This window comes from Chelonoidis abingdonii, chromosome 5 (assembly GCF_003597395.2).
Source record: "Chelonoidis abingdonii isolate Lonesome George chromosome 5, CheloAbing_2.0, whole genome shotgun sequence".
Classification (NCBI taxonomy): domain Eukaryota; kingdom Metazoa; phylum Chordata; order Testudines; family Testudinidae; genus Chelonoidis; species Chelonoidis abingdonii.
In genome coordinates, this window is record NC_133773.1 from 110,914,811 (window position 1) to 110,940,174 (window position 25,364).

Consider the following 25,364-nt stretch of genomic DNA (forward strand, 5'->3'; position numbering starts at 1 on the left):
CAGGTAGAATTCCTGCACTGATATAAACAATATACTACTATAAATTTCTGAGTCTTCACAATATTTCATAATCAGTTTCTTTTTTCCTTCTTCAGCCAAACCAACAAGTTTATCACTTCCTTTGACACCTGAGTCACCAAAGTAAGTATTAAGAAATGTAGAAGTTTACAAAAGGGAGGGGGCTTTAATACATTTTGGCTACAGCAACTCCATTTCAGCTTGTTTTTATAAATGTGCCCTGTCTTCCAGTGATCCCAAGGGTTCCCCATTTGAGAACAAGACTATTGAACAAACCTTAAGTGTGGAACTCTCTGGAACTGCAGGTGAGAGATGTGGAATATGAACATTTTTTTTCTGTAAGCCTGACTTTTTTTTATTTGGTAAGAAATGTATAGTGGGATGTTAAGGAGGTCTTCAAGGGATTAATTTTAATGGTTTAGCGTTGACTTTTTACTGAGTTGCCTGACATGGTATATGTTTAAAACTGACTTCAAACCTACAAGCAGAGCACAGTTTCTGGAAAAATGTGAATGAAAGCATTTATCTGGAATGTTTCCCCATTCCCTCAGAGATCTGTGTGGTGCTGAGCATTGTTTTTCAAACAGATCTGACAGCACAGACTACAGAGGTTGCAGATGGAAAAATTGTTTCATTGAGTCAGTATGATGCTAATGTAAGGCTGTTCCTCAGTGAACATTTTGGTCAGTTCTAGATTTAAATGTCACAAGCAAAAGAGTTTCTTCCTTTTTCCTTGGGAGAATGTTTTTCTGGTATTCATCTTAATCTTTCCTTTTCTTAATTTCATCCCATTAACCCTCTTGATACCTCCTTTGAGTGATCTCAATCATTCCTCTCCTTGCTCTCTGGTGTTTTCATCCTTCAGGTATTTGTAGACTTTTATCTTGTTCCCCTATAGTTGACATTTCACCAGGCTATACATGTTTAACTCATTTGCTTTTGCCCACAAAAGTCAGTTCCCCCAGATCTCGGATTTTTCTGTTGCTTTCCTCTGAATGCACTCCAGTTTGCATGTATTGTCATGGGAATTAGGTGCCCAGAACTGAGCACAAGATCATGGGTGTAGTTTCACCAGCATTGTTTAGAGAGAGACTATTGCCTCCCTGCACAGCACAGTACTAAAGGACAGTGTAGTAGAGATGTGTTTCATTCATGAACATGTACAAGGGCGGACTCTGAGATATACTTAAACTGTAGCAGTGTTCTATGAAGGTCAGATCTACAGCTGGTGTAAATCAGCATAGCTCCATTGAAGTCAAAGGCTGATTTATGCAAGTTGAGGGTCTGGCTCTAACTTTGTAACGGCATTTTGGACTATTGATTTCATGCACACAAAATCATCCTTTCACTTCTTCAGAAGCTGCTTCATTAATTCAGCATTTAAACAGAAATGCGGCATCCTGCTAATCTGCAGCTTGAGTTTCTCCTTATTCAAGTGAGGAAAAAAAGATCTTTTGGGCAGGAGACCATTTTTCAGTTCTGTGTTTATGTAGCATCTAGTACAGTCGGGTCGTGGACCATAACTGGGGCTCCTCGGTGCTAATGCAATAAAAATAAATAATAATATAATAATATTAATTAATTATAATGTCAAACTAAAATGGTATGCAGCGTTGCTGTAGCCATGTTTGTCTCAGGTTATAAGAGACATAAGGTGAATGAAGTAATATCTTTTATTGGACCAACCTCTGTTGGTGAGAGAGACAAGTTTTCAAGACAATGGTCTGATAAAAGATATTACCTCAACCACCTTATCTCTAGAATGGTGACATTTGATCTCTTGGGAAGAGAAGGAACATAAGGTTCTTTCAGTGGAGCGTCCCAGGGCAGGTGCTACTAGTGTAGGGAGGAACAGGTCTCCATAGTGTCCTGCGGGTATCTGACTTCTGCAGTGTATCACCCAGACAGCACAGGATGTAGCACTTGGTAATCCACATAACAGCACAATCATGTGTACGGGAGTCTTTTGCCATTGAACCCAGACATTAAACAAAGATGTTATATGATGTAAAAGACACCTTCCCTCCTCCCAGTGGACTTCATCTTTATAAAATCAGATCAGATGTCTTTGCAAAACCAGAATAATCTACAGTGTGTACTCATGGAAACCAGGTGAGCATCAGAATGGCTCAGGGGCAGCGGAACCACCTTCATTGTCATTGCAAAGCACGTCAGGACAAGAACAACCTTTTGTGAGGCACAGCAGCAACATTATGTTAAGGCTTGGATTCTCCTGCCACCATCTGAAGGAGGAGGTGGAGACATGATGAAGTTCTACATGATAATTGTTGAAATGGCTCTACGAAGAGCAAACTGTCATCCATTCCAGCCCAGAAAATCAGCAGCCTGCACTTCACATCGGTAGACTGGCCAGAAATAAGAAGTCAATATGACCTGAAGGTTTGTAATGGTGCCACAAGTCATGACAATTGGAAATGCTCTGGTATTACCAGGTTCATTCCATTGATTCTCCTCTGTGTGTAGCAGAAAAATGTAAAGTCTATATTCATGCATTCCAATCACGTTTAGCAGTAGCAGGGAAAAATACTGTATGTGCTGATGGGTAAGTGCCACCATTGCTTGAGCTATGTGAACAAGAGCATTATAACATGGATATACCCTGCCTTTTTTTGGGAGACTATGTCACTTCAGTCACTTAATAAGTGGGCTGGGGAGTGGGTCAAAAAAGAGAGGAGGAATACTGGCCTTGGATGTTGACACTTGGTTTACAGACAGCATAGAAGACTACCTAGCAGCACTCCTGCCATGTGCCACATCATAGCTGTTGCTCTCTTACTTCCAAATATTTGCCTTTTTTTGTGTTTCATTGTATTAATCTGTGCCTTTTTGTACATACGCAATGTGCAGACAGGTGAGTGGAAGTGACCCATTTTCCAGTGTATTATTATTTATTGTATGTATTGTGGTAGCGCTTGGAGACCCCAGCCCTGCTGTGCGAGGTACTATACAAGCACTTAAAACACAATGCATAGATAACAATATAAGTGGGTGGTCTTTGCAGGGTCAGGGCCTAATCAATAATAAAAGTAACAGTAGGAGTAATGATTAATAATACTGAACAGTAGTATAAAGAAAGACCCTCGCAACTCCAAATTCTACCCAGATGACTGCATTGCTCAGTCAGCTTATACAGCACTAGCACTGTCTATTATAATTTATATGGTAGTTGCCTTGATCTCACTGCTGAACTGAAAAGACTATTAGTGGTGTTGCTTGCACTATCCAAGCACAAAGTATGTTAGTATAAATCGCAGCTGCCTTGATCTTTCTGTTGAAAGCAGCTTAGGTTCCTGCACCAATGAATTAACTGTACATTAGAAAAGTAAATTAATTAATTAATTAAAGCATTCCCCACTCCAGCCATCTGTGTTCATCACACATATGTAAAATTGAATTAAAAACTGTTCCCTTACCTAAATGAAATTTTCTTTAGAAGGGGCTGCATATTATACATACATGTACTTTTTTTTCCCATTCTAAAACTGAAAAAATTATTTCCATTTTATAATTGCAATATTGCCTACAAACTGCATATAACTCCAGGAAGTTAAACCAGCTCATGCTAAGGCTAAACTGAGTTGCTGATTTAGAACTGCTTGTGGAGTCTGGAGAAAACTGTACAGTCAGCCAGCAACGGGGTATAAATATACCAGGAGTCATTTAACTGGAGTAGGATCATGCGGGTGTACTAGCAGCATCCCCTCTAGCAATCCTAGGAGCAGAAGGAGAATCCTGCTTGGCTAGAAGCAAGAGTAGCAGTAGTCCCAGCTGTAGCAGCACATGGAGAATCTTGTTGCTGATTGTCATCAGAAGGAGCAACAGTATGGAGCTCAGCAGTCCCATAATCAGCACAGTCCTCCTGACTGGCAGCAGAACCAGCGGCAGGTGCCACCTCCCCAGCGGCAGCAGCAGCAAGGAGCAGCAGAGCCCCTCTCGCTAGGTCTCAACAGGAGTGGGGCATAAGGCATCATGCTAAGCAGACCCTGCTTCTGCAGTATCATTCAGATAGGCTGGAAATAAGCCTGGCACTGCAGGACTTCAGTGGTGATTTGCCTTCTCTTGCTTGTCAAGCAGTTGCACTTGTAGCCCTCTAGCTGCCAAAAGGCCCGTGTAAGCAGGTTCTGTTCCTTCCTCATTGACTGTTGCTGGTTCTTACTCCTGTCCGTCTTCAGGAGCCACTCAACCACTGTAAGTTCTTGCTCTCTCCTATCCATGACTCATTCCTGCCAAGCAAAAGCAACACTCAGTGGTAAGCCACATCTCTGCTTTATGCTGCTCACTGGTCAAAGGACCTGTCACCTGGTTCTTCCTGACAAGCTCTGGTGCTTCCTCCTCTATCCGCGATTACCTCTGACGTTATCATGGTTGAGGAATTCCTCCCTGTCAACAGTCCTTTGTTAACCACAGATGTGGGGATCAAGTGACTGTTGGGGTATGCTTGGGGACCTGTGCTGTGTGCAGAAGTGATTGCAGAGGGCAGTTGTCATAAACTGATAGTTAAGGGTTAATGTCTCTTTTACTTGTAAAGGGTTAAGAAGCTCAGTAAACCTGGCTGACACCTGACCAGAGGACCAACAGGGGGACAATATACTTTCAAATCTTGTCTTTGTTTGTGTTTTTTTTTTTTGTTCGTTGTTTGCTCTTGGGGCTAAGAGGGACCAGATGTACACCCAGGTTTTCCAAATCTTTCTGAATCAGTCTTTCATGTTTCAAATTGTAAGTAATAGCCAGGCAAGGCGGATTAGTCTTATGTTTGTTTTCTTAACTTGTAAATGTGTCTTTTTGCTGGGAAGGTTTTACCTCTGTTTGCTGTAACTTGAATCTAAGGCTAGAGGGGAGTCCCTCTAGTCTATATGATCTGAGTACCCTGTAAAGCATTTTCCATCCTGATTTTACAGAGATAACTTTTACTTGTTTTCTTTCTTTAATTAAAAGCTTTCTTATTTAAGAACCTGATATGATTTTCCTTGTTTTAAAAGTTCCAAGGGATTTGAGTTTTGAACTCACTTAGGAGGTTGGTGGGGGGAAGAGGCGGGGATGGGTTAATTCCTCCTTGTTTACAGATCAAGGAGTTTGGATTGGTGGTGAAACCTCGTCAAGGCAACCCAAGGAGGGGAAGTCTGGGTGGGGAGAGGGGGAATAAGGGGAAAAGGAGGGAATGGTAATTCTCCTTGGTTTTATTAAGACCTCAAGGGGTTGGGTCGTGGGTCCCCAGGAAAGGTTTTGGGGGAACAGAAAGTGTGCCAGACACTAAATTCTGGCTGGTGGCAGTGTACCAGATTTAAGCTAGTAATTAAGCTTAAAAGTGTTCATGCAGGTCCCCACTTTTTGTACCCTAAAGTTTAAAGTGGGGGAAAAACCTTGACAGCAGTCGTTCCCAGGTGCTGATCCCCATGCCTCAGCATCTGGCCACGGCTGCTTATGGTTTTTTGAAAATCAATGGCTTTCTTGGCCCCACATACTCTCCCTGCCTCCTAACACGCTCTGTCCCAAAAGTACAAAGCCACTGTATAAGGTATATCAAGGGGTGGCTCAGTGAACACTTGCAGAATGATGACACTCAAATCCCTGTATTCATGTGAGTAAAAACTCCCCCCACAAATTTTCATGCAGTCAAAATTTGGTCACTCAGAAAATCTGACAAAAAAGTGTGTAAACAGAGATTGAATAGTGATTTGGAATTCACATGCATTTTTGCAAACCCCAATATTCGCCCATCGCTAGATCTGAGCAGCCACTTGGTTGTCAGAACAAATACTTAAATTCTACCAGACAAAAACTTGCTTGGCCTCAAAATGAATTCTGGTACTTGAGACAGAGAAAAAGAGATATTAGTCCAGAGGGAATAAAATCTAGTAAATTATTAGATATTTTCAGGGTCTATATTTATCCTCTGCGGTAGTGACAACAAGATTAAACTGACTGCTCAACAAGCATGTAGTTTTTTATTATATGATGGCTATTTAATTTTATTATATTTTCCTGGCTTCTGAAGTCTTGTGCTGTACAAAAGCTCTACCGATTACTTTACTGAATCAGGCTATTATCTTGCATTCAGTGCTTTAAGTGGCCTTAAATAATGTTTCTCTTGATAATCCCATTTTCAAACTCATAAGGTATAAAGGAATCCATTTTTAATAACCCTCAGAACCTCAGTGCGCTTGTACAAAGGTTCATCGAGATGCATTTCCTGAAGGATATGAAGGCTCCAAAAATATACTAACAAGCAGAAGCGTCATCAAACATTTAAATGCTAACAGTAACATTAGATTTTGCTGCCTATATGAAACAGCATTGTAAATGAGTCTTAAAAAGTCAAGATGTGACGTTTACTGTAAATGTATTCCCCTAATTTATTCTGATAAACCTAGCTGAGCTAAATGAGTTACTAAGTTTTCTTTACTGCAGCTCATGGAATGCATGTAGGTGATATGAAAACTTCTGCCTGTCCTCACAGACTTTTCTATAAAACAGGTCACTGAGCTGGCGGAGCTGACATACATATGAAAGTCTGTTGTTGCACAGATATAAGAAGTGGTGCTCATTTGGCATATACACTGTTTTAAAGCAGAGATCACTGAGTGAGTTCATAGTATATAGATGAAGCGAGGCAAAGTACAAAGTTACCATTTTCCAAAGCCATTCAATTAAAGAAAAGTCCCTACAAAGAAAATGGTTTTATAGCATGTCATGAAAAAAATATTTGTCTTTTACTTTAAAAAAAAAAAAAAAAGACTGTTTAAAGGGGATGATTGTAGCGTATGTACCACTTCTAACGATTTGCTGTGCAGAAGTACATAAGTGTGAGTGATGTAGAGGTACTTGTTTATTATAGAGCACATTTCAATGCAGTAATCATAAATATTGCTAAGGTTGTGCTCTGCTGAAATATGACCTACATACTCTTGATTGTTTGTGTTGCGTGATTTGTCTGACACCCATTACATTCTGGGTAATGGCAGCCATTTGTTGCTGTGCACAGCAGGCTCTTTTGACAAAAGAAAATAGGCAGCAATAAAAAAGCTATAGTCTGAATTACATTCTGCACAGTGCTGCACTGCTGAGAGTTTGTGCAAGTGTGTTAACAATGCTCTGAACTGCCTCTTGTCAGCCTTCAGCCTGTAATGGCCATCTGTCCTTACATAAATCTGTCAAAACCTGCTAAGTTCAAGAGAGAGCCCGGAGTATACCTTGTACTGTCAACACTCAAATGTACACATTCGCAAAGAAATCAGCATGCATGAAATAATCCAAAGGTCAGAGAATATTTTAGTACTACTGATTTAGGATCATGGTGTGAAATTAAGATTACTGTGTAAAGATGAGCAAAGGTGACAGTGATGATGAATAAGTACAGAATTAATTTTCTCAAAGTTTAGCTGTTTGGATGATGAGTTTGGGAGGGGCTTGGAAGTGGAGAATTCAGCAGTGACACAGACAAAACAAAAGCCAATCCCAAGCTTTGCTGCAAACTAAAACACTAAACTTTTATTCAGGTTTCAAATGTCCATTGAACTTTTTGAACAATTTATTTTTCATTTATGCTCACTTGTGCATTTCTGCTTCTGTCCAAGAGCAGAAGGACAGGTGCCAAAATGCCATGAGGAAACTGTTCCTCAGGACAGCTCCAGCATGGTTTTGCAAGTGAAAGAAACTCCAGTAGCTGGACTCAGCACCTGGACTTTTAGGTTCTTCCCTACACCGAGCCTTGGTCTCCTTTGTGATTGGCTCGGCATCACAGTTACACTGTGCGTAAAGCCAGTGCTCACTCAGGACCAGTTTAACAAAGGAAGAATGCAGAGATGATTTTATTTGGTATGTTACAGTATAAATAGTTTTTGTTTTGGTAAAAAATAAAAAGTAAGTAAATATTTCAAATGCTGACGGTGAAATGCTTGTGTTTATAGAAAAGCAGCATCTAGTGATCGGAATAAATATTCTCCCAGGTCATTCTTCCTGAAGGGGCCATTTGGGGTTGGTTTTTTTTAATAAATATAAAAATTCAGTAATTAACCCTGGGGTTGCTCATGGGGTATCTAATTTTACAAATCAAAATGCTCCTTGTGAATTTTATTTGACAAAAGTAATGGCATTTACTCATTAATTATTTGTTGATTGAGTCATTATTTTTAATCCAGAAATGGTGGTGTAGAATGTCAAAGGGAATTGTTCTCTCCAATTTACCCAACTAACATTAGCCCATCTGGAATATTCAGCTTGCACATGTAACTGGCCATTTGGCTAGTTTGTTAGCGGGTAGGCAAAAAGGAAGAGAAAATGGAAGATGTGAACTGAAGGGGATAGTTGTACTGATCATGAATTTAAAACTTAAGCAGTTTGCTGAGGCAGCTTTAACTTGAGGACCAGTGTTTGTGTATTAGGACTCATTGCCCTTGATGGCATTAGAGGAGGGCCTTAGTACACATGAAAAGTTCATAAACATTATTTTGAAATGTTCTGACAAAATCAGGCTTTTCTTTTGCATCAGGTATTCATGTCTTGCCGTTCCTATCTGGTTTTCTTTTGTTTGTTTTCTGGAGCAGATTCATTGCCGCTAATGCAGTGGGACTCCCAGTCTCCATTGATGTTCCTTAGAGAGCACTATGCGTTAATGGAGGCTTTTCCTTCTTTGCTGCAAACTGCTATAAAACATGTTCCATTTGTATTGATCTACTGAGCTCCATTGTATGGTTAAAAATACAAAACAAGAAGAAATTCTGCCTATATTTGAAATGGGCATTTTCTCAAACTGTATTCACATTCCCTGTCCATTCTCCCTAGGGAAGTGATGGAAGGCCCATTGCTTGGGTGTTTTAAAATTGGGCTGGTCAGCATTAGAAAGTACACTGCATTGGCTTCAGAGTTGGTGTAAGAGATGGACTAGGTAATCTAGTATATTTTTTCTGTCTCTCTTTGAGATATTTTCCTGTCTCTGGCTCTGATACAGGAAAGCACTTCAGCACATGCTTATCTGTAGCATATGTTTAAGTCACAGGGAAATCAATGAGATGTAAATACATGCTAAGCTAAGTGCTGAAGTGCTTTCCTGAATAGTAAAGTTTTCTTGAACAAGAGCCCCGATTTACTATTGTTCTAGATTTGTGAACACAGTTGTCCTTTTATGCAATGTGAATGTCTCCTTATATGAAGTCTGAAAGAAACTTTGAGAGCAATACACTCTCTCTGCACAGAAATATTGTAAAATTAGCTGTAGAATGTAGGTTTGGCTCCCTGCTTTTTAAGGATTACAGTTAGGTTTAAGTTTTCACATCTATCTAAAAATATAACTTAATAAATTATCATTGTGCTGTGGAAAAACCTGGTAGTTATTGACATGACATTTATCTAGTCTTTATTTACATATGTCTTTAGTTGATATACTCAGGTAAGTTTCAGTCTCTCCACCTCATGACACTCAACGAATATTTAGTTCTAACTAGAATGGCTCATTGCGACTGCAGTATTTATTGGTGCAGTTCACTTAGGTTTTTGCTGCAGAACCACATTTTAGGCAAAATGTATTAGTTATGCTCACAAGAATGTATTATACATACATTAACAATGGTTTACTAAGTTAATGAATTGTGGAGACAAGGAATCATTGCAGTCAAGTTGTATAGTTGCTGTAGCTACTTGCCTTAGTGCACTGTGCATTACAGAAGTTACTTTGGTAGCATTCATTTCATTTTTCCAGATTTGCTTTCATCCAGGTTTTCATTTGGTAATTTCTTTGGCCTCAGGACAGACTTCTTGGTTTGGGGGAAAAAACAAACTGTGTGAAAACTAAAAGTAACTTCCTCAGTATACATCTTATGTAATAAATACAGTTGAAGCTACTGCAGGACTCTCTCTCTCTCTCTGTATACAGATACACACACAGCGCACACACAACATTAAAGTGAGTAGTAGATGTACTTGTAAAAAAAGTGACAAAAATAATATTGAAGACCTTGGGGCAATATGTTAATATTTGCTAGTGTGCTGATGTTGTTAGCATTTTTGTCCAAAACTCTAAATGGTGTTGCTGGTGCATAACATCCTAGTAAAGTCAATTTATGGTTACAGAGGTAGTTAAAGAAAGCAAGTTGTGTTTTTTTCAGGCCATAGGAAGGGAATCTCGGTTTAATTTCTTTTTCAAAGAAGAAGAATCTGTGCTTTCTGAAAAAGCATTTTTCTCTGTTTAAAACTCTCTCTTTTTTTTTTTTTAGGCCTAACTCCACCTACAACCCCTCCTCACAAAGTCAACCAAGATAATCCTTTCAGGACTTCACCCAAGCTGAAGTCATCATGCAAGACTATTGTACCGCCCTCAAAAAAGCCTCGCTACAGTGAGTCTTCCAGGTCTCAAGGACATAACACAATCAAGAAGAGTCCAGAACAGTCTGAGCTGTATGCACAGCTTAGCAAGACAACAGTACCGTCCAGTGGACATGAGGAGAGAAAGACAAAACGGCCTACTTTGCGGCTGTTTGGTGACCATGACTACTGTCAATCTGTGAATTCAAAAACCGAAATACACATTAAAATATCCCAGGAACTTCAGGACTCCAGACAACAAGAATTTAAAGATTCTGCACCTGGGTGGCAGTGTCAGATTTGTTCTTCTTTAGAACAAGACCAGTATTACAGGAGAGAGACTTTACAGGCAAGTAAGCAGGGTTCTCACTCTTGCAGCCGAAAACAGCTCCAAGACCAGGATATCCGGGCCGAACTGAATAAGCACTTTGGTCACCCCAGCCAAGCTGTTTTTGATGAAGAGGCAGATAAGGCCAATGAACTGAGGGACAGTGATTATAGTAATGAACAATTCTCCAAACTACCTATGTTTATAACTTCAGGACTAGCTATGGATGGCCTCTTTGATGACAGTGAAGATGAAAGTGATAAACTGTGCTACCCTTGGGATGGGACAGAAGCCTATTCATTGTTTGATGTATCGCCTTCTCGCTCTTCTTTTAACTCTCCGTGCAGAGATTCAGTGTCTCCACCCAAATGCTTCTTTTCTCAAAGATCCCAAAGGATATGCTCTAGATCAATGTCCTTTCCTCAACACAGGTCTTGTTCCTGTTCTCCATATTCCCGATCGAGATCAAGGTCGCCACGTGGCAGATCCTCTTCCAGGTACTGTCTGCGAAATGCAAATGTGTTTATAATAGACATGAAGGAAAATAAATCCAGAAGCAGCTGAATCTGGAGAAGCTCCTCTTATTGTCTTTCTTGAAGATAATGGGATTGTGACACAAAACACTTGTTGCCATTGTCCTTTAAACTTGCCAGTGTTGAATACAGTGCAGACAGACCATAAACAGAGCAGTCAGTGAGGAATTTACTTAGCTAACTGTTTCCATTAGCTGCAAATCTGCCATGTGCCAATATAGTTGCAGTCCATATAAGATAAAGTTCACACTGGCTGCCTTGGTGCTCTGTGTTAGCATGAATAAGGGATACTACAAAAGCACAAAACAAAACACTGCACTCCAAAGCCCCTGATTTAACTATGAGATCACAGACTGTCACTAGAAAATCTCACTGGTTGTGTCAAAGAAATTGTAGGTTCAGGTAATATATAGCTCGCAAGAACGTGGTGTCAGTAGACTTATACTAAATGATAGAAGCAAATGTTCTTTTGTGTTCTTTCTTACAGATCTTGTTACTATTATGAGTCCAGCCACTGTAGACATCGAGCATACAGAAGTTCTCCTTTATATGCAAGATCACGATCCAGATCACCGTATAGTTGTAGACCCAGGTAGCGTGTTTTGTTTGTATATGGCTCACTTTTTATTCTGTTCTTCTGAGATAATGAGATGCTCCAGAAATTGTATTATTCATTTTACTTTGACAAATTCAGGTACTTGATTTAATGATGAAGTTATGTTTCCTAGATATAACAGCTATGAGGAATATCAGCATGAAAGACTGAAGAGGGAAGAATACCGCAAAGAGTATGAAAAACGGGAATCTGAAAGGGCCAAACAAAGGGAGAGGCAGAGACAAAAAGCAATTGTAAGCACTGTGAAGATAATTTTCATTGAAAGAGGTTTTGGGGTGGTTGTTGCTGTTATTATTTTTTGGGATAGTTTACTAAAGCTAAAATCACAGCGTCCTTCTCTCTTTTCCTTATAATAGAACACAAAATCCACACAAAATCTCTTGGCACACATTCCTTAATAATTCTGATCTCTTAGGCTAATATGTGTTTTCATTTCAATTTTAGTTTTGACTGTACAAATTAATTTTTTTAAAGATACTACTAATTGTGACTTTCAAATCTATTCACAATCAACAGACAGTGAGGCTTTACTAGACAAAGCTTTGTCACAGATAATAAGTAGCATTGGTCCCATCTCTTCATCATAAAAATGCATCTACATATATTAATCTATTAGAGAAGCAGCATCTGATACAGTACATCATATACCAATAATTGCCAATGATGTGACATAAGTATATACTCCAGTATTTCGATTTCTTACACAAGAAGTAATAGGTATCGATAAGTGCACGTCTTAAAACTTGTGTCTTCATGGTACTCCAAAACTGTACCCAGAAGGCCTGAAGTATAATTCTGTGGGGGGAGGGCAAATTGAGCCCTTAATGACAAACATACCAGCTCGGTCTTCTTAAGAGATTTTACAGCAACCATTGAAACTGGCCCTTTTCTAATGACCAAGTGCTATTTAGTAAAATATCTTTTCAAAGTCTTCAAAATACCTTGTGCAGTGTTTTTTTTTTCTATCCTAGGTGCCCTGGGCACATGGAGCAAGAGAAAAGGGCATTGTGGCTGGGATCAGTAGCAGTAGGGTAGTAGGATGGATCCAGTAGGGAAGGACAGTGTCTGTCTTCCCTGGTTCCATGCTGTCATTGTATGATGGTCTTTGTAAAACTAAATGTGGGGGCTGCTTTCAGCCTGGCTCCTCTGTCCTCTCCTTTTGGTGGCCTGTCCTAGTGTCCCCTACTTTTGTACTCATTCTCCCGTTCTTTCCATTCTGCCTTCTTCCGACTGCTCCTCCATATCCTGCCCCTCCAATTACTCTGCCCTATTCTATCTGCACAGTTTGAGCTCCTTTAGGTTTCCACAGCACTCTTCTAGGGCCTCATCCACAGCCCATTGAAGTCAATGGGAGTTTTTCCATTGTTTTCAGTGGCTTTGTATTAGACACTTACGCATTCAACTGACTGCAGCACTGACACATTTCTCCTTACACTGCTGGGAGCCTTAAACATTGAGATCTGGCCACAGTACTAAAATAATGAAGCAGTGTGGCAAATTATATCCTGTAAAATACCAATAACACTGCTGTACAGCCAAAATGCTTCAGAAATAAATGTAGTCAAACTTTACTAATTCTGGGTCACTGTGAACGAAAATGATGCTTAAAATTGTTGATTGGCTCTAGTTTTCAAGATATGCTATTGGGTCAGTATAATATATGAACTCTTGACTTGGGAATGGCGGAGGAAATAAATGACGTTATAAAGGGGGAAGGAATCTTTCAATTTAAACCAGAAATGACTAAAACATACATCTTTGACTGGATCTATGAATAAATCTATAGACTGGGTTTTGGATAGTACTGCTTCTTAGACAAAACAATGAATGATGCAATCTGAAGCTGCTAATTGCGTCATACATGATATGAATTGCATCATGTTATTCCCCTAGAAGTCATGGATGATGCCAATCATAACGAAGCTTACACATCACTCTGCTGAACAAATTGCCCTATATCAGCTCTAGAATCATACAGTGTCGTGCTCTCCTTATTTTGTCAGTGTTGATTTTGCAAAGGGGACAACATTTCTGTTTAGCCCAAAGTGAGCAGAGATGCCTCGTACTTGTGTGAACAGTGCAGATAACTTCTGCTATGTTTGTGGTGAAGTGACTTTTGCATCACAAAAGCGCAATATAACCACTATGGTTAAGAAAGCCTATCACCTTTATTTTGGCTGCAAAATTGGAGATCAGGACAAGAGGTGGGTCCCACACATATGCTGCAACACTTGTGCAACAAATCTTCGCCAGTGGTTGAACAAGAAAAGGAAATCTATGCTTTTGCAAGTGCCAATGATTTGGAGAGAGCCCAACAGGTCATACCAGCAATTGTTACTTCTGCATGGTGCCTCCAGTTGGGAAAGGTGTGTCAAAGAAGAAAAAAGTGGACTGTGCATTATCCAAACATTCCATCAGCTATACGCCCAGTACCCCACGGAGAAGGACTGCCGGTTCCTGATGCACCAGAATCATTCTCACTTGAGTCAGACGAGGAAGAGGAAGAGGATGAAACTTCTGGTCCTGAACCATCAATGTCACAGGACCCACATTTTCTCCCATCCTCTCCTCTGAACCACACCTCATAACACAAGTGAACTGAATGACCTTGTCAGGGATTTGGAACTACCAAGAGTAAGGCAGAGCTGTTGGGCTCCAGACTACAGCAGTGGAATCTCCTGGCAGGTGATGTTAGGGTTTCCATGTTCCGTGACCGTCAAAAGGATCTTGTCCCCTTCTTCTTCATGGAAGGTGATCTTGTAGCCTGCAACAACATCGATGGTGTGATGGCAGCCCTCAACATCGTTCATCGATCCAGATGAGTGGAGAACTGTTCATTGATTTCATCGAAGACGAATCTTAAAGCTGTTTTGCTGCATAATGGCAATGTTTTGCCATCAATTCCAGTTGGTCATGCAATGCAGTCCATATGAAGGAAACCTATGACAACATGAAACAACTTTGAGTGCATAAACTATGACCAACATCAGTTGCAGCTTTGTGGCGATTTGAAGGTTGTTGCTCTCTTGCTTGGTCTGCAGACTGGATACACAAAGTACTGCTGTTTTCTCTGCGAATGGGATAGTCGTGCAAGAGATTCCCCTACTACATCAAGAAAGATTGGCCACTCCGACAGTCATTGGAGCCTGGGAGGAAAAGTGTTCAGCATCCACCACTTGTTGAATCAAGGAAGATTTTGTTACCACCCTTACACATCAAGCTGGGTCTGATGAAGAACTTTGTCAAGGCCATTGACAAAACACAAGCAGCTTTCAAGTACCTCCGTGGAAAATTTCCAGGTTAAGTGAAGCTAAGATAAAGGAAGGTGTCTTTGTTGGTCCTCAGATTCGTGAACTTCTTCGAGATGATGCATTTGACCATGCACTGCGTGGCAAGGAAAAGACGGCATGGAAAGCCTTCCAGTTAGTGGAGTGCAATAAATTTCTCAGAAAACAACAAGGCAGACAACTACAGGTTGTTGGGTGGAAAACCTCCTCAAGGCATACAAAAGCCTTGGTTGCAACATGTCACTAAAGATACATTTTTTGCACTCTCATCTAGATTTTTTTCCACCGAACTGCGGAGCAGTGAGTGACGAGCACGGCGAGCGATTTCACCAGGACATTGCAACAATGGAGAAAACGCTATCAGGGCAAATGGAGCCCATCAATGCTTGCAGACTATTGCTGGACAGTGACAAGAGATGCTCCATTTAATGAATACAAGAGACAAGCCAAGAAGCGCCGAGTAGACACTGAATAGGACTAAACTATGTACATAATAGTTTTTTGCCTTTTTGTTTCATAATAATTTTATTTATATAACCCTTTTGCTGATTTTAAAGTGTTACATAAACAGGACAGGTGAAATATTATCATGTAAAGCAACCATAAACACATGAAAAGACCTAGGTTTACAATTTATGATTAAAACTCTACTATCTCTATCTACCCAATATACATAGACATAAAATGTAAAAACTTAAATATCTTAGAAACAGTAGCCAATCAGTTGTTTTAATTGTCATATTTGAATTCAGCACATCAAAATACATAATAAATAGCACATTTTATCTCTGAAGCAGACAACTTCTCAAAAAATGTAGACCAGTGTACGTTGCATCAGCAGAGGATGGAATCCTATCAGTTTTCTGTCACCATCATAAGCTTTATATTAAAAAATGAATGTAGATTATTTCTTCCCCTGTATGAACGAGCACCGGGGGTGAAATCCTTGCCCATTGAAGTCAATGGCACAATGGGGCCAGGGTTTTACTCTAAGTCTCTCTGTCCCCCTCTCTAATGCTCCTCTCCTTAGAAATCTCTTTTCTACTCATCTTCTCTCTTGAGAGACTCTCCTCATTCCCTCTTCAACAACAACAATCTTTCTTTCATACTTTTTCCTTGGGATTCTCTTCCCACTTACCCCCAAATTAAGGTTGCTTTGTCCTCCACCTTGGTCTCTTCTAACTCTGCAAGGACAAATGTATGTTTTCCATATAAACACAAATTCCTGAAATATGAGGCTCCAGCTCACTGTCTCATGCTACTGAGGTTGGACTGGACAGATGTCTCTTCTCCACAAGAGACGCAGAGCCAGGATCTCAGGAGCTGACTGCAGGAAAAGTGCTAACAAGACAGCAGGAGATTGCATAGGACTGGATAGCAGCAGGTATGATTGAGCTAAATCTGAGCAGGTATTAATGGATCAATACACAGAGTCAGCCTAAATGGTACAGCAGCATAAATGCACCTAGAAGGAAGGAAAAAAAAGACATATGAATCGGGTAATTTAATATGTCAAAACCAAATGTATAAAAATGCCTGCTGATTGCACATGGCCAACAGTCTGTACATGCAGTTAGCATCTTGGCAAATGGAAATATATATTTTAGTCACAAAATACTGAAGATGCCTGTTTCCAAAATCTAGATGTCTGCTCATACTCTTATGTGGTGACTGTATGTTTAAATGGTTGTCCATTCAATCTGGTCATGCAGAAACTGAGGCCAGGTTGAGGCTGACTAAAACAGTGAGCCAACATTTTCAAATGTGAATGCCTAAAATTAGGCACCTAAATTCATATCTGACCATCTAAATAAAAGTGGCTTAACGTTCAAAATGAGGGGCCTCCTCAGCTCCCATTGAACTTAATGGGAGTTCAGCCTCCTGAAAATCAGGCCACTTATTTGGCTGCCTCAATATGGATTTAGGTCTTAATTTTAGGCAACCAAGTGGTGGCCTGAGACAATATGTATTTTTTTAAAATGGAGTTTAATAGTTTTATTAATGCTATTGTAAAAGGAGGTATTCTAGGGAGTGGTATAATGATATGCTTGGTGAACAAGTTTTATATACTGGGGTGAGATCCTGGCCCCATTGAAATCAATAGTAAAACTCAGAATTTTTGTGTGTGTGTATGTGTGTGTGTGTGTGTTCATAGAACAACAGTTGAAGCCCTCTTTAGCTAACAAGATATATCCCAAATCACTTAATAATGCTAAGTGGCAGCTTTCTAAATTATCACAGTAAAGACCCCTCCATCATGACATTTGAGGCAAACTCTAAGGGTACATGTATACTGCAGCCAGGGGTGCAATTTGCAGCTCACATAGACATACCTGTGCTAGCTGTCCTCTAGCTAGATCCAGTGCTTAATTTGTGCCAGGACTTGCCAGGCTTGGCAGTTCATAGCTCCAACACCTCTGGGCTTGCTGCATCAGTTATGAAAGTACAAAAAATTGCTTGAGCTCTGGCATCTAATTGCTTGAGTCCAGCACCTTTTTCATTACCAATTAAGCACTGGCTAGATCATTAAAAATAGCAGTTAGGACGCTGCTGTGTCAGTGCAAGCTACCAATGGAAGTATCTAACCTAGGAGGGTTGTAAGGGAGGGGGTCAGGCAAGCTTGTGCAGCCTGTGCTGAAGGCTGCACTGCCATGTCCTCACTGCTACAACTGGCAGCAGTATGTTACTGGAACTGAAAAACAGCTCCTGCTGCAATGTAGAGGTGCCCTGCAACAGTTAACACAGGGAACTAAGAATCTGAACCAAAACAAGGGACGTGCCATGAAGATTCAGAAGCACCTGTTTCCTCTGAGCAGTTGCAGGTAATTTCTGAGCTGATGTAGAGGCTTTTGCCACCACAGCCTATATTCCTACATGCCTAATAATTCTCAAGCTGTGGTTTCAGAATGATAATTAATACTTTACATTCCTGGAATCTGCGGCCGGTGTAGCAAAGCTTAAGTAGTGAGAGGAATTAGCAGATGGATGAACATCACAGAAGAGACATTGTATTGGCCAAAGAACAGAGTGGCAACTCTGTAGTGTGCTACCCAGCATGCAGTGGGAAGAAGTTTTATGTCATCGGTGAGAGGGGAAGTAATAGCAAAAAGGCAAAGGCTTGAGAGCAATGGTGGCCCGGAGGCTTAGCTGTACTGCAGAGGAAGCTTGAAAAGTCTGTAGAGTTACAGGTGTGATGGAACACAGAGCCAGTCTTCAGAGCATTATCACTTTAGAAACACTGAAACCCTTTGATGTTTCAGCAGCTCTTGACGCGCCACTAAAGTGATGCCTTAGAACAAAAAGGTTAAACCATGTGATTAGCTACCTAGCGTTTATAAATCTGTGCTGCTGCTGCTGCTGCTGCTATGCTCATTTTCTGTAGAATTCTCAGTCTCCCCTCATTTGCAACCTGCACCATCTGCGGGCAAGGAATCAGGATAACACAACGCCCCTTTGAAAGACAAAACAAGAAAATTACTCTTAACATCTTTACTTCTCACTTCTTAAGTGCTGACAATGGACTTGACACAAATCTCAGGAGAACCCTTGCCCCCAGAGAACTTATAGACACAAGGAGAGTACAAAGGAAGCATCATTTTAGATCAAATACATTGCTTTGCAACATGAAGGCAAGAGAGAGACCTTTTTATAAACGAATATTTGACTTCTTTAAAACACACCAAACACTGCCTAAATCCCCAGTGGTGAGAGGCTCACGGTTTCTTTTGTCTCAATGATTTTCCATTGCCCCTCCTCCTGATAATTACGATGTATTATTGTATTGCAGTAGCACCTAGTGGCTCTACCTCATTGTACAAACACAGAACAAGTGCTGTCAACAATCACTCTTTTTTGCCCACTCTCGTACAGTTCACCTAAGTGCGTTGTTGGACCATTGCAAACATGGAAATCAAAAATCACACAGGACACGTTTTCTTTTCAAATCTTCGTGCTCTCCTTTTTGCCACACTTGTTTCCCTACAGCAGCATTTATTCACTGATTCACTTTCCAAAGCAGGTCTCCCGCATGACCCTGGAAGAAGGTTGAGATTTTCCCAATATTTTTTTATTTTTAATTTCTCAATCTAACCATTCCCATTGCACTTTCAAATGGGGGCTTTGCCTGCAGCTATAAGGATGAGCTCCTTTATTATCTTGTGCTAAAACTGACTTGCAGATCACTTACCATGGGAGGCAGGGTAGTGATAGGGCTGTAACCTACTTTCCACCCACTCTTGGGGAAACAGCAGATCCTTCAGATAGGCCCAGGAAATGGTGAAAAGAGTTCAGATTTACCCTTTGGTCTCCCATGGTACTGCCTGAGTTTGTGTAAACATCTTTACATATACTGGATGATGTAGCATTATGTCAGTTTCCGAGAACTGCATGCAGACCACAATCTAAAAAGGGTGGACCAGGGTTTTGTTAACCCAGGGCAAACATGGACCATCTTGGAAGGACATGGTGAGCAGCATTGTATGAGCCTTTCCCAGTGCACTGCTGCAAGCACGCCAGCAGTTCACCAAGGGGAAGGAGAAGCAAGAGGGAGAGACATGGCTGAGCATGGCTTCCTCTAGCGCTACTGCCTTTGGTAAACACGGCGCCCAGAAGTCACTCAGTAGCAGCCCAGGAGGCAGTGGGCAGAAGAGCCTGGCATGGAAAAACATTGTTCCTTGCAGAGCTGACATTTGGGGATGAGGGAGAGGGTTCAAGCAGAAGGAAAAAAGTTTGTGGGGGACAGTGGGAGGCAAGAGAAAGCTCAGCACAGGATAGCAGTCCTGGCCAAACTGGACATGCAGATGGCAAACCTGGGTCTCACTCTGACTGCAGTAAGGAAAGCTTGGTCACACTAGGAATGCTGGCCTCACTAGCTTTTTTAATTTGAAACCATAGATTTTATTTATAGATCTACACGTTTTCCTACCCACATGGTCAGTAAGCTAATTTTTCTGAGGACAGGATAAAAAGCAGGAAGGTGATCTTAAATTAAATCCAAAGGAGGACCAGGCATGTTGGGCCAGAGGGGGTTGGCAGGGAATTTCTTCATATACCTGGCAAATCACTGAACCATACTCAGAGCTTGTGATGCAAGGTAAATGATCTGCAGACTGGGGTGAAAAACTTGACAGTGTTTTCCAGAGTTTTCTGCACATTTCTCTCTGACCACATTAAATTCAAAACAAAAAGCTTTCCTCTGTAATTTTCCAGTGTCCCAGTTCAAACATCATCAACTATAACAAGTGCAATAAAGGGCATATTTAATGTGTACATACAGACTTGTGTGTGTTACTTTTTATAAAACAAAAGGAGTATGTTGTAATCTTGTTATGCTTGTGTAGCTCCTGTTATTAAAGGTGTATGTCTTTATGAGAGGAGATTACAAATAATCTCCCTATAATCACAATTAAATCAACAAAAGCCAGCCAAGCCAATGTCAGTGCTGAAATGAGCCCTATTCTCGCTAATACTTAGACATCATGGCACTCCCTTTAAACAAACAGTTAATGAGAACATCTTGTTGTGCCTACATATTGTAGGGCATATGGTACATTTCAGCTTTACATTTGAATTTCCTTAATTTTGTAGTTTTAACTTATTCCCTTTATGATACATTAGCAAGATTTTTTTTAATTGTTCAGTTTTGGTATTTTACAATTATCTTAAAGATAAAAGGGCAAAAAACAAGCAAACAAAAAACCCTGCACACACATCCTTACTCAGTCTCACAGAAGTGTGTGAAACAGTTATTTCCATCACATTGTTATATAACAATCTCAGCATCCATGTGTGATACTTTGTTTTTTCAGTCAAAATGTAGTATCTCAGATGATGTGCATTAGTCAGTTTGATTTGTTATGTTATACTCCATCTGGCCAGTCATTTAGGTTCAATATTTAGTGTCAGTAGAATTGTTTCTTATCAAGTGGTTCAGTGCGGTTACATCCTGTTTTTGGTAAGACAGTCTGGAAAGTAATTATTGTGCATATGCAGTCTTTACTGTTTTTAAAGTCTGTGGCAGGATGCGGAGGGAAGGTCTGTGCTTCCTCATGCCCAGTCATACTGAAAGCAAGCAGAGAGAAGAGGAAGGAGGTTGGAGTGCTGACCTCTGCTGCACGCTTCTCAAATCCCTTGTAGTTAACAGAAAACCCTCTGTTCACTCCTCCAACTTCTGCCTAACCATGGATCTGGGTTGGACATCTTGGAGTTAGAGGTTGAGGATAGGACCAAGAAACAGCTGCTGTTCGTAGAGTGTCTCCCTCATAATCCCATGGTTATCTGTGTGCAAGTTAATGCTTCTCTTAGTTGCATTAATTTCTTTGTGCTGTGTTGCTGTCAAATTCTCTACTAGTGTAAATTGGTGGTGTTCCATTAACTAGTAGAGCTGTGCCATTCTGTAGCAGAGAATTGGCTCTGAGACAGGATACTGGACATACATGTGGGTGGGAAAAACCAAAAATGTGACAGTGGTTAGGCTACTGATGTGGAGAGACCATGACCTATCTTGCTGGACAAATAGTGTTTCCATCTATCTATCTATAGCCATCTTTTTTATCATGTCTTAAGCTTAGATTGTAAGCTCTGTGGAGCAGGGATCATCTTTTCTGTGTCTGAACAGCACCTGGCACATTGGGGTCCTGGTCCATAAGTGGGGCTGCTAGACACTACAAGAGTTCTTCAAAGAACTGTGCTGCCTGAGTGAAGCGTTAGTCAGAAAATCCATCAAGTGAAACTCCCAGAGTTTCCTAGGTTTTGCCACTCTGTCATGGATTTTTGCTTGCGGGGGTATAATGTGGAGCTATGGCTGGAGTTTGGACTATTTGAAAATATGTTTATTCCAAGTACAAAATAACAACATACCAGTCAGCGTTAGTGCCTGCAAAATTGCACAATTGAATAAGAATGTTTCAACATTTTTACTAATAAACCAAAAATGTAACTGTAACTATTAGAAATGTGTTATTTTGCTTCCTCAAAGAAACCACTCATGTAATTAGAAATTGTCTCTAGTCTCAGGCTGAGAACAGGTCTTCTTTCATTTTGAGGTTATAAATCACTAAAAACTAGATTATGGTGGCAATGCCGACTGGCCCTTACTTAGGTCTGCTGTGTACGCGTCTAGAATGTATTTTTATTATTGCTATGATTGTTATTTATTAGTTTTATTACGCTTGCCCCCAACTGAGATTGGGTCCCCACTGTGCTTGGTGTTGTTCAGACACATACTAAGAGACAGTCCCTGCCCTAAAGAGCTTACAGTCTAAATGGACAGACAGACAGAGGACTGGAGTGGAGCAGCTGTTCCATGTCACGTAACGGACAGTGGCCTAGACAGTAATAGAAGCATCCAGGTCTCCTGACTCCTAATTTGTGGCACTATCCCCTGGACCACGCTACCTGTCGCATGTAATAATACCATTTAAATATCTACTATGTCCTTCCTCAGAGAACAATATTGCCATTAGCAGGGGGATGGATCTAGTAGGCCTTTTCCACCTGTAACTATACTACCATCATTATGCAGCCCCAACACACCCCTATATATGTAAATATATATCATCTGTACTGCACCTATCATAAAAAGTCCCTCTTCTTCCTTTCCCCGTCTCCACAGGAAGAACATCGTGTGATGTATGTGGGTAAAATCAGAGCTGATACCACCCAAACAGAACTGAGGGACCGGTTTGAAGTTTTTGGTGAAATTGAGGAGTGTACAGTACATCTGCGGGATGATGGGTAAGAACTTTCAAGGCTATTTCTTGTTTAGAAGCTGCCCTATGTAAAAAAAAGTATGACAGTAAGATCACCGGTAGGGTCGTTACCAGTGTAAGTGCTGTGACAGATGACATACTGAGTTCAAAACCTTATTTATTTTCTTTCAGCCTTATTTATTAATGTTGCTAGTTGAGATTTCCTGTCCCAGAAATAAGTATTTAGCTGCATGACAGGCCAATCATGCTGATAAATGGATGCGGTAGCTTTGTCATTTGCACTACAGTAGCACCAGTATGTTCCTGCTTTCAGGAATGGGTTACATTGATGTGCATTAACGCTTTTTAACTTTTCTTCCCAATTGTGTTTTTCAATTACAGAGACAGCTATGGTTTCATCACCTACCGCTATACTTGTGATGCGTTTGCTGCTCTCGAAAATGGATACACTTTACGCAGATCAAATGAACCTGACTTTGAGTTGTACTTTTGTGGACGCAAGCAATTTTGCAAGTCTAACTATGCAGACCTAGGTAAGTATTTTGCTGTACATGAAATGTGAGTACTTGATATAGAGATCAAAATAAAACTCATAATCCAGGGCTATCCAGGGTTTGGTTTTGTTCGTAGGTATTGTATTTAAGTGTTGCTGTTTTTTTAAAGGCAAATGGTTTCTGCTTATTTGATGAAAACAAGTTTAAAAACTACAACTTTGTCTTATGGCTGAGTAGCAGGCTTTCATAGAGTTTATGTACCATTCATTTGCAATTTATCTATATCGGTATGGAAATCAATGGACCCTATTGGTGAAAATATTGCCTTGGCGAAATGACAATACTTGGAAAACTTTCTGCATACATTATTATTCTCTGTAACATTATAACTTCTTGGTGCTGATATCGGATGTATTTATATGATCCATAAATAGAGGTAACGGTAGAGTCCCCAACAAAATAAACTTCATCATGATTTTTGCCCTTTCATATATTTAGGTGCTAGTTATGTAGAACCAGCTGGAGACAAGGACTACAGACTCATAGGGTATATCTACCCTGCAATAAAACAGCCACAGCTGGCCCATGTCAGCTAACTTGGGCTCGTGGAGCTATAAAATTGCAGGGTAGACATTTGGGTTTGTGCTGGAGCTGGGGATTCCAGACTGCAGCCCAAGCCCAAACATCTACACTGCAGTATTATAGCCCTTCAGGCTAAGCCCCACGAGCCCAAATCAGCTGAACCAGGCCCGCTATGAGTGTTGTATTGCAGTATAGACATGCCCATAGATTTTAAAGCCAGGAAGGACCATTATGATCATCCATTCTGACCCCTTGTATAACGCAGGCCATAGATTTCACCCTATGATTCCTGCATTGAGCCCAAGCTTGTAAGGGAACTAGAGCATCTCTTTTACAACAACATCCAATCTTGATTTAAGGACTCCAATTGATGGAGAATTTACCCACTCCCTTGGTGTTCACTGTTCCTGTGATTGTCTCTAATTGCAAGCACTTAAGGCTAAATTGTCACAGCCCTTCCTGATATTGGAACATGCTGGGTGTAAGACTCAGCTTACTCCTCTGTTCAGACTGTGACTCAGGCCTTGGCCAGGAGAGCAGGATGTGCTCATCCAGTGCTGCTTCCTGCAGGCAAGACTGTTTAAAGTGTGTGTGCAGGTGTTAATTTTTTACAGCCTGCACTCAGGTGTTTGTGTGTGCACATATAGAGGCCATATGATCCACCTGAAAATTGGCTCTTAATATGTTATCATGCATACGTTCATCATACATACATCCTATTTTAATAGCAGCAAAGAGTCCTGTGGCACCTTATAGACTAACAGAAGTTTTGGAGCATGAGCTTTCGTGGGTGAATACTCGTGTTCATGCTCCAAAACTTCTGTTAGTCTATAAGGTGCCACAGTACTCTTTGCTGCTTTTACAGTTCCAGACTAACATGGCTACCCCTCTGATACTTGATCCTATTTTAATGACCTTTTAAAATGCGGATTATTCACTAAATATTAAACCTTAGCTAGTACCTGTCTAAATAGAATTAAGGTATAGCAGATATTCTTTTCTGACTAAAATACCAAGGGAAATGTTATTACAGTACCTTCATTAACTGGTTATTGTGTTTTAATGAATTAATGACCACAATCATTAAAATCTCTGCATAACCCTGTAACACAGGGCTAGTGAAATCTTATATGCACTGCCCTTGGCTTTGTGTAAAGCAAGAAGTGAATACAAATATATTTTTTTCTAACCAATTGATGTCTTCTCAGAGTAAATGATAAAAGTGATATGCATTGTTCACAATGAATATGCTATAATTCACTTCACTTGCTAAATAGATAGTGTAAAGCTGGGAAAAGGCAGCTGACTGCTGAAGAGATATGGGACTGATGATGAAAATATAAAAGGTGGCAAGTCATTTGTTCAAATGTTGGCTGATAAAAACAGCAAAGACAGATTGAAGTCTTGACTTGGTTTGACATATCTTCTGCAGTGATGAAGCCAGGGGTGTATCTAGTATCTCAATACATCTGGGGCTTAA

General features: G+C 40.4%; 1 protein-coding gene across 2 annotated transcripts in view; it reads left to right on the forward strand.

Annotated features, from left to right (window-relative positions):
* Positions 1-25,364, forward strand: part of PPARGC1A (PPARG coactivator 1 alpha) — a 505,574-nt gene that overhangs the window by 474,232 nt on the left and 5,978 nt on the right. For both annotated transcript variants that reach the window (XM_032795540.2, XM_032795541.2), the window contains exons 6-12: positions 96-141; positions 250-323; positions 10,248-11,160; positions 11,684-11,788; positions 11,925-12,045; positions 22,712-22,833; positions 23,190-23,341. In XM_032795540.2, coding sequence (XP_032651431.1) covers positions 96-141; positions 250-323; positions 10,248-11,160; positions 11,684-11,788; positions 11,925-12,045; positions 22,712-22,833; positions 23,190-23,341 — 1,533 coding nt within the window. The remainder of the gene's footprint in view (positions 1-95; positions 142-249; positions 324-10,247; positions 11,161-11,683; positions 11,789-11,924; positions 12,046-22,711; positions 22,834-23,189; positions 23,342-25,364) is intronic.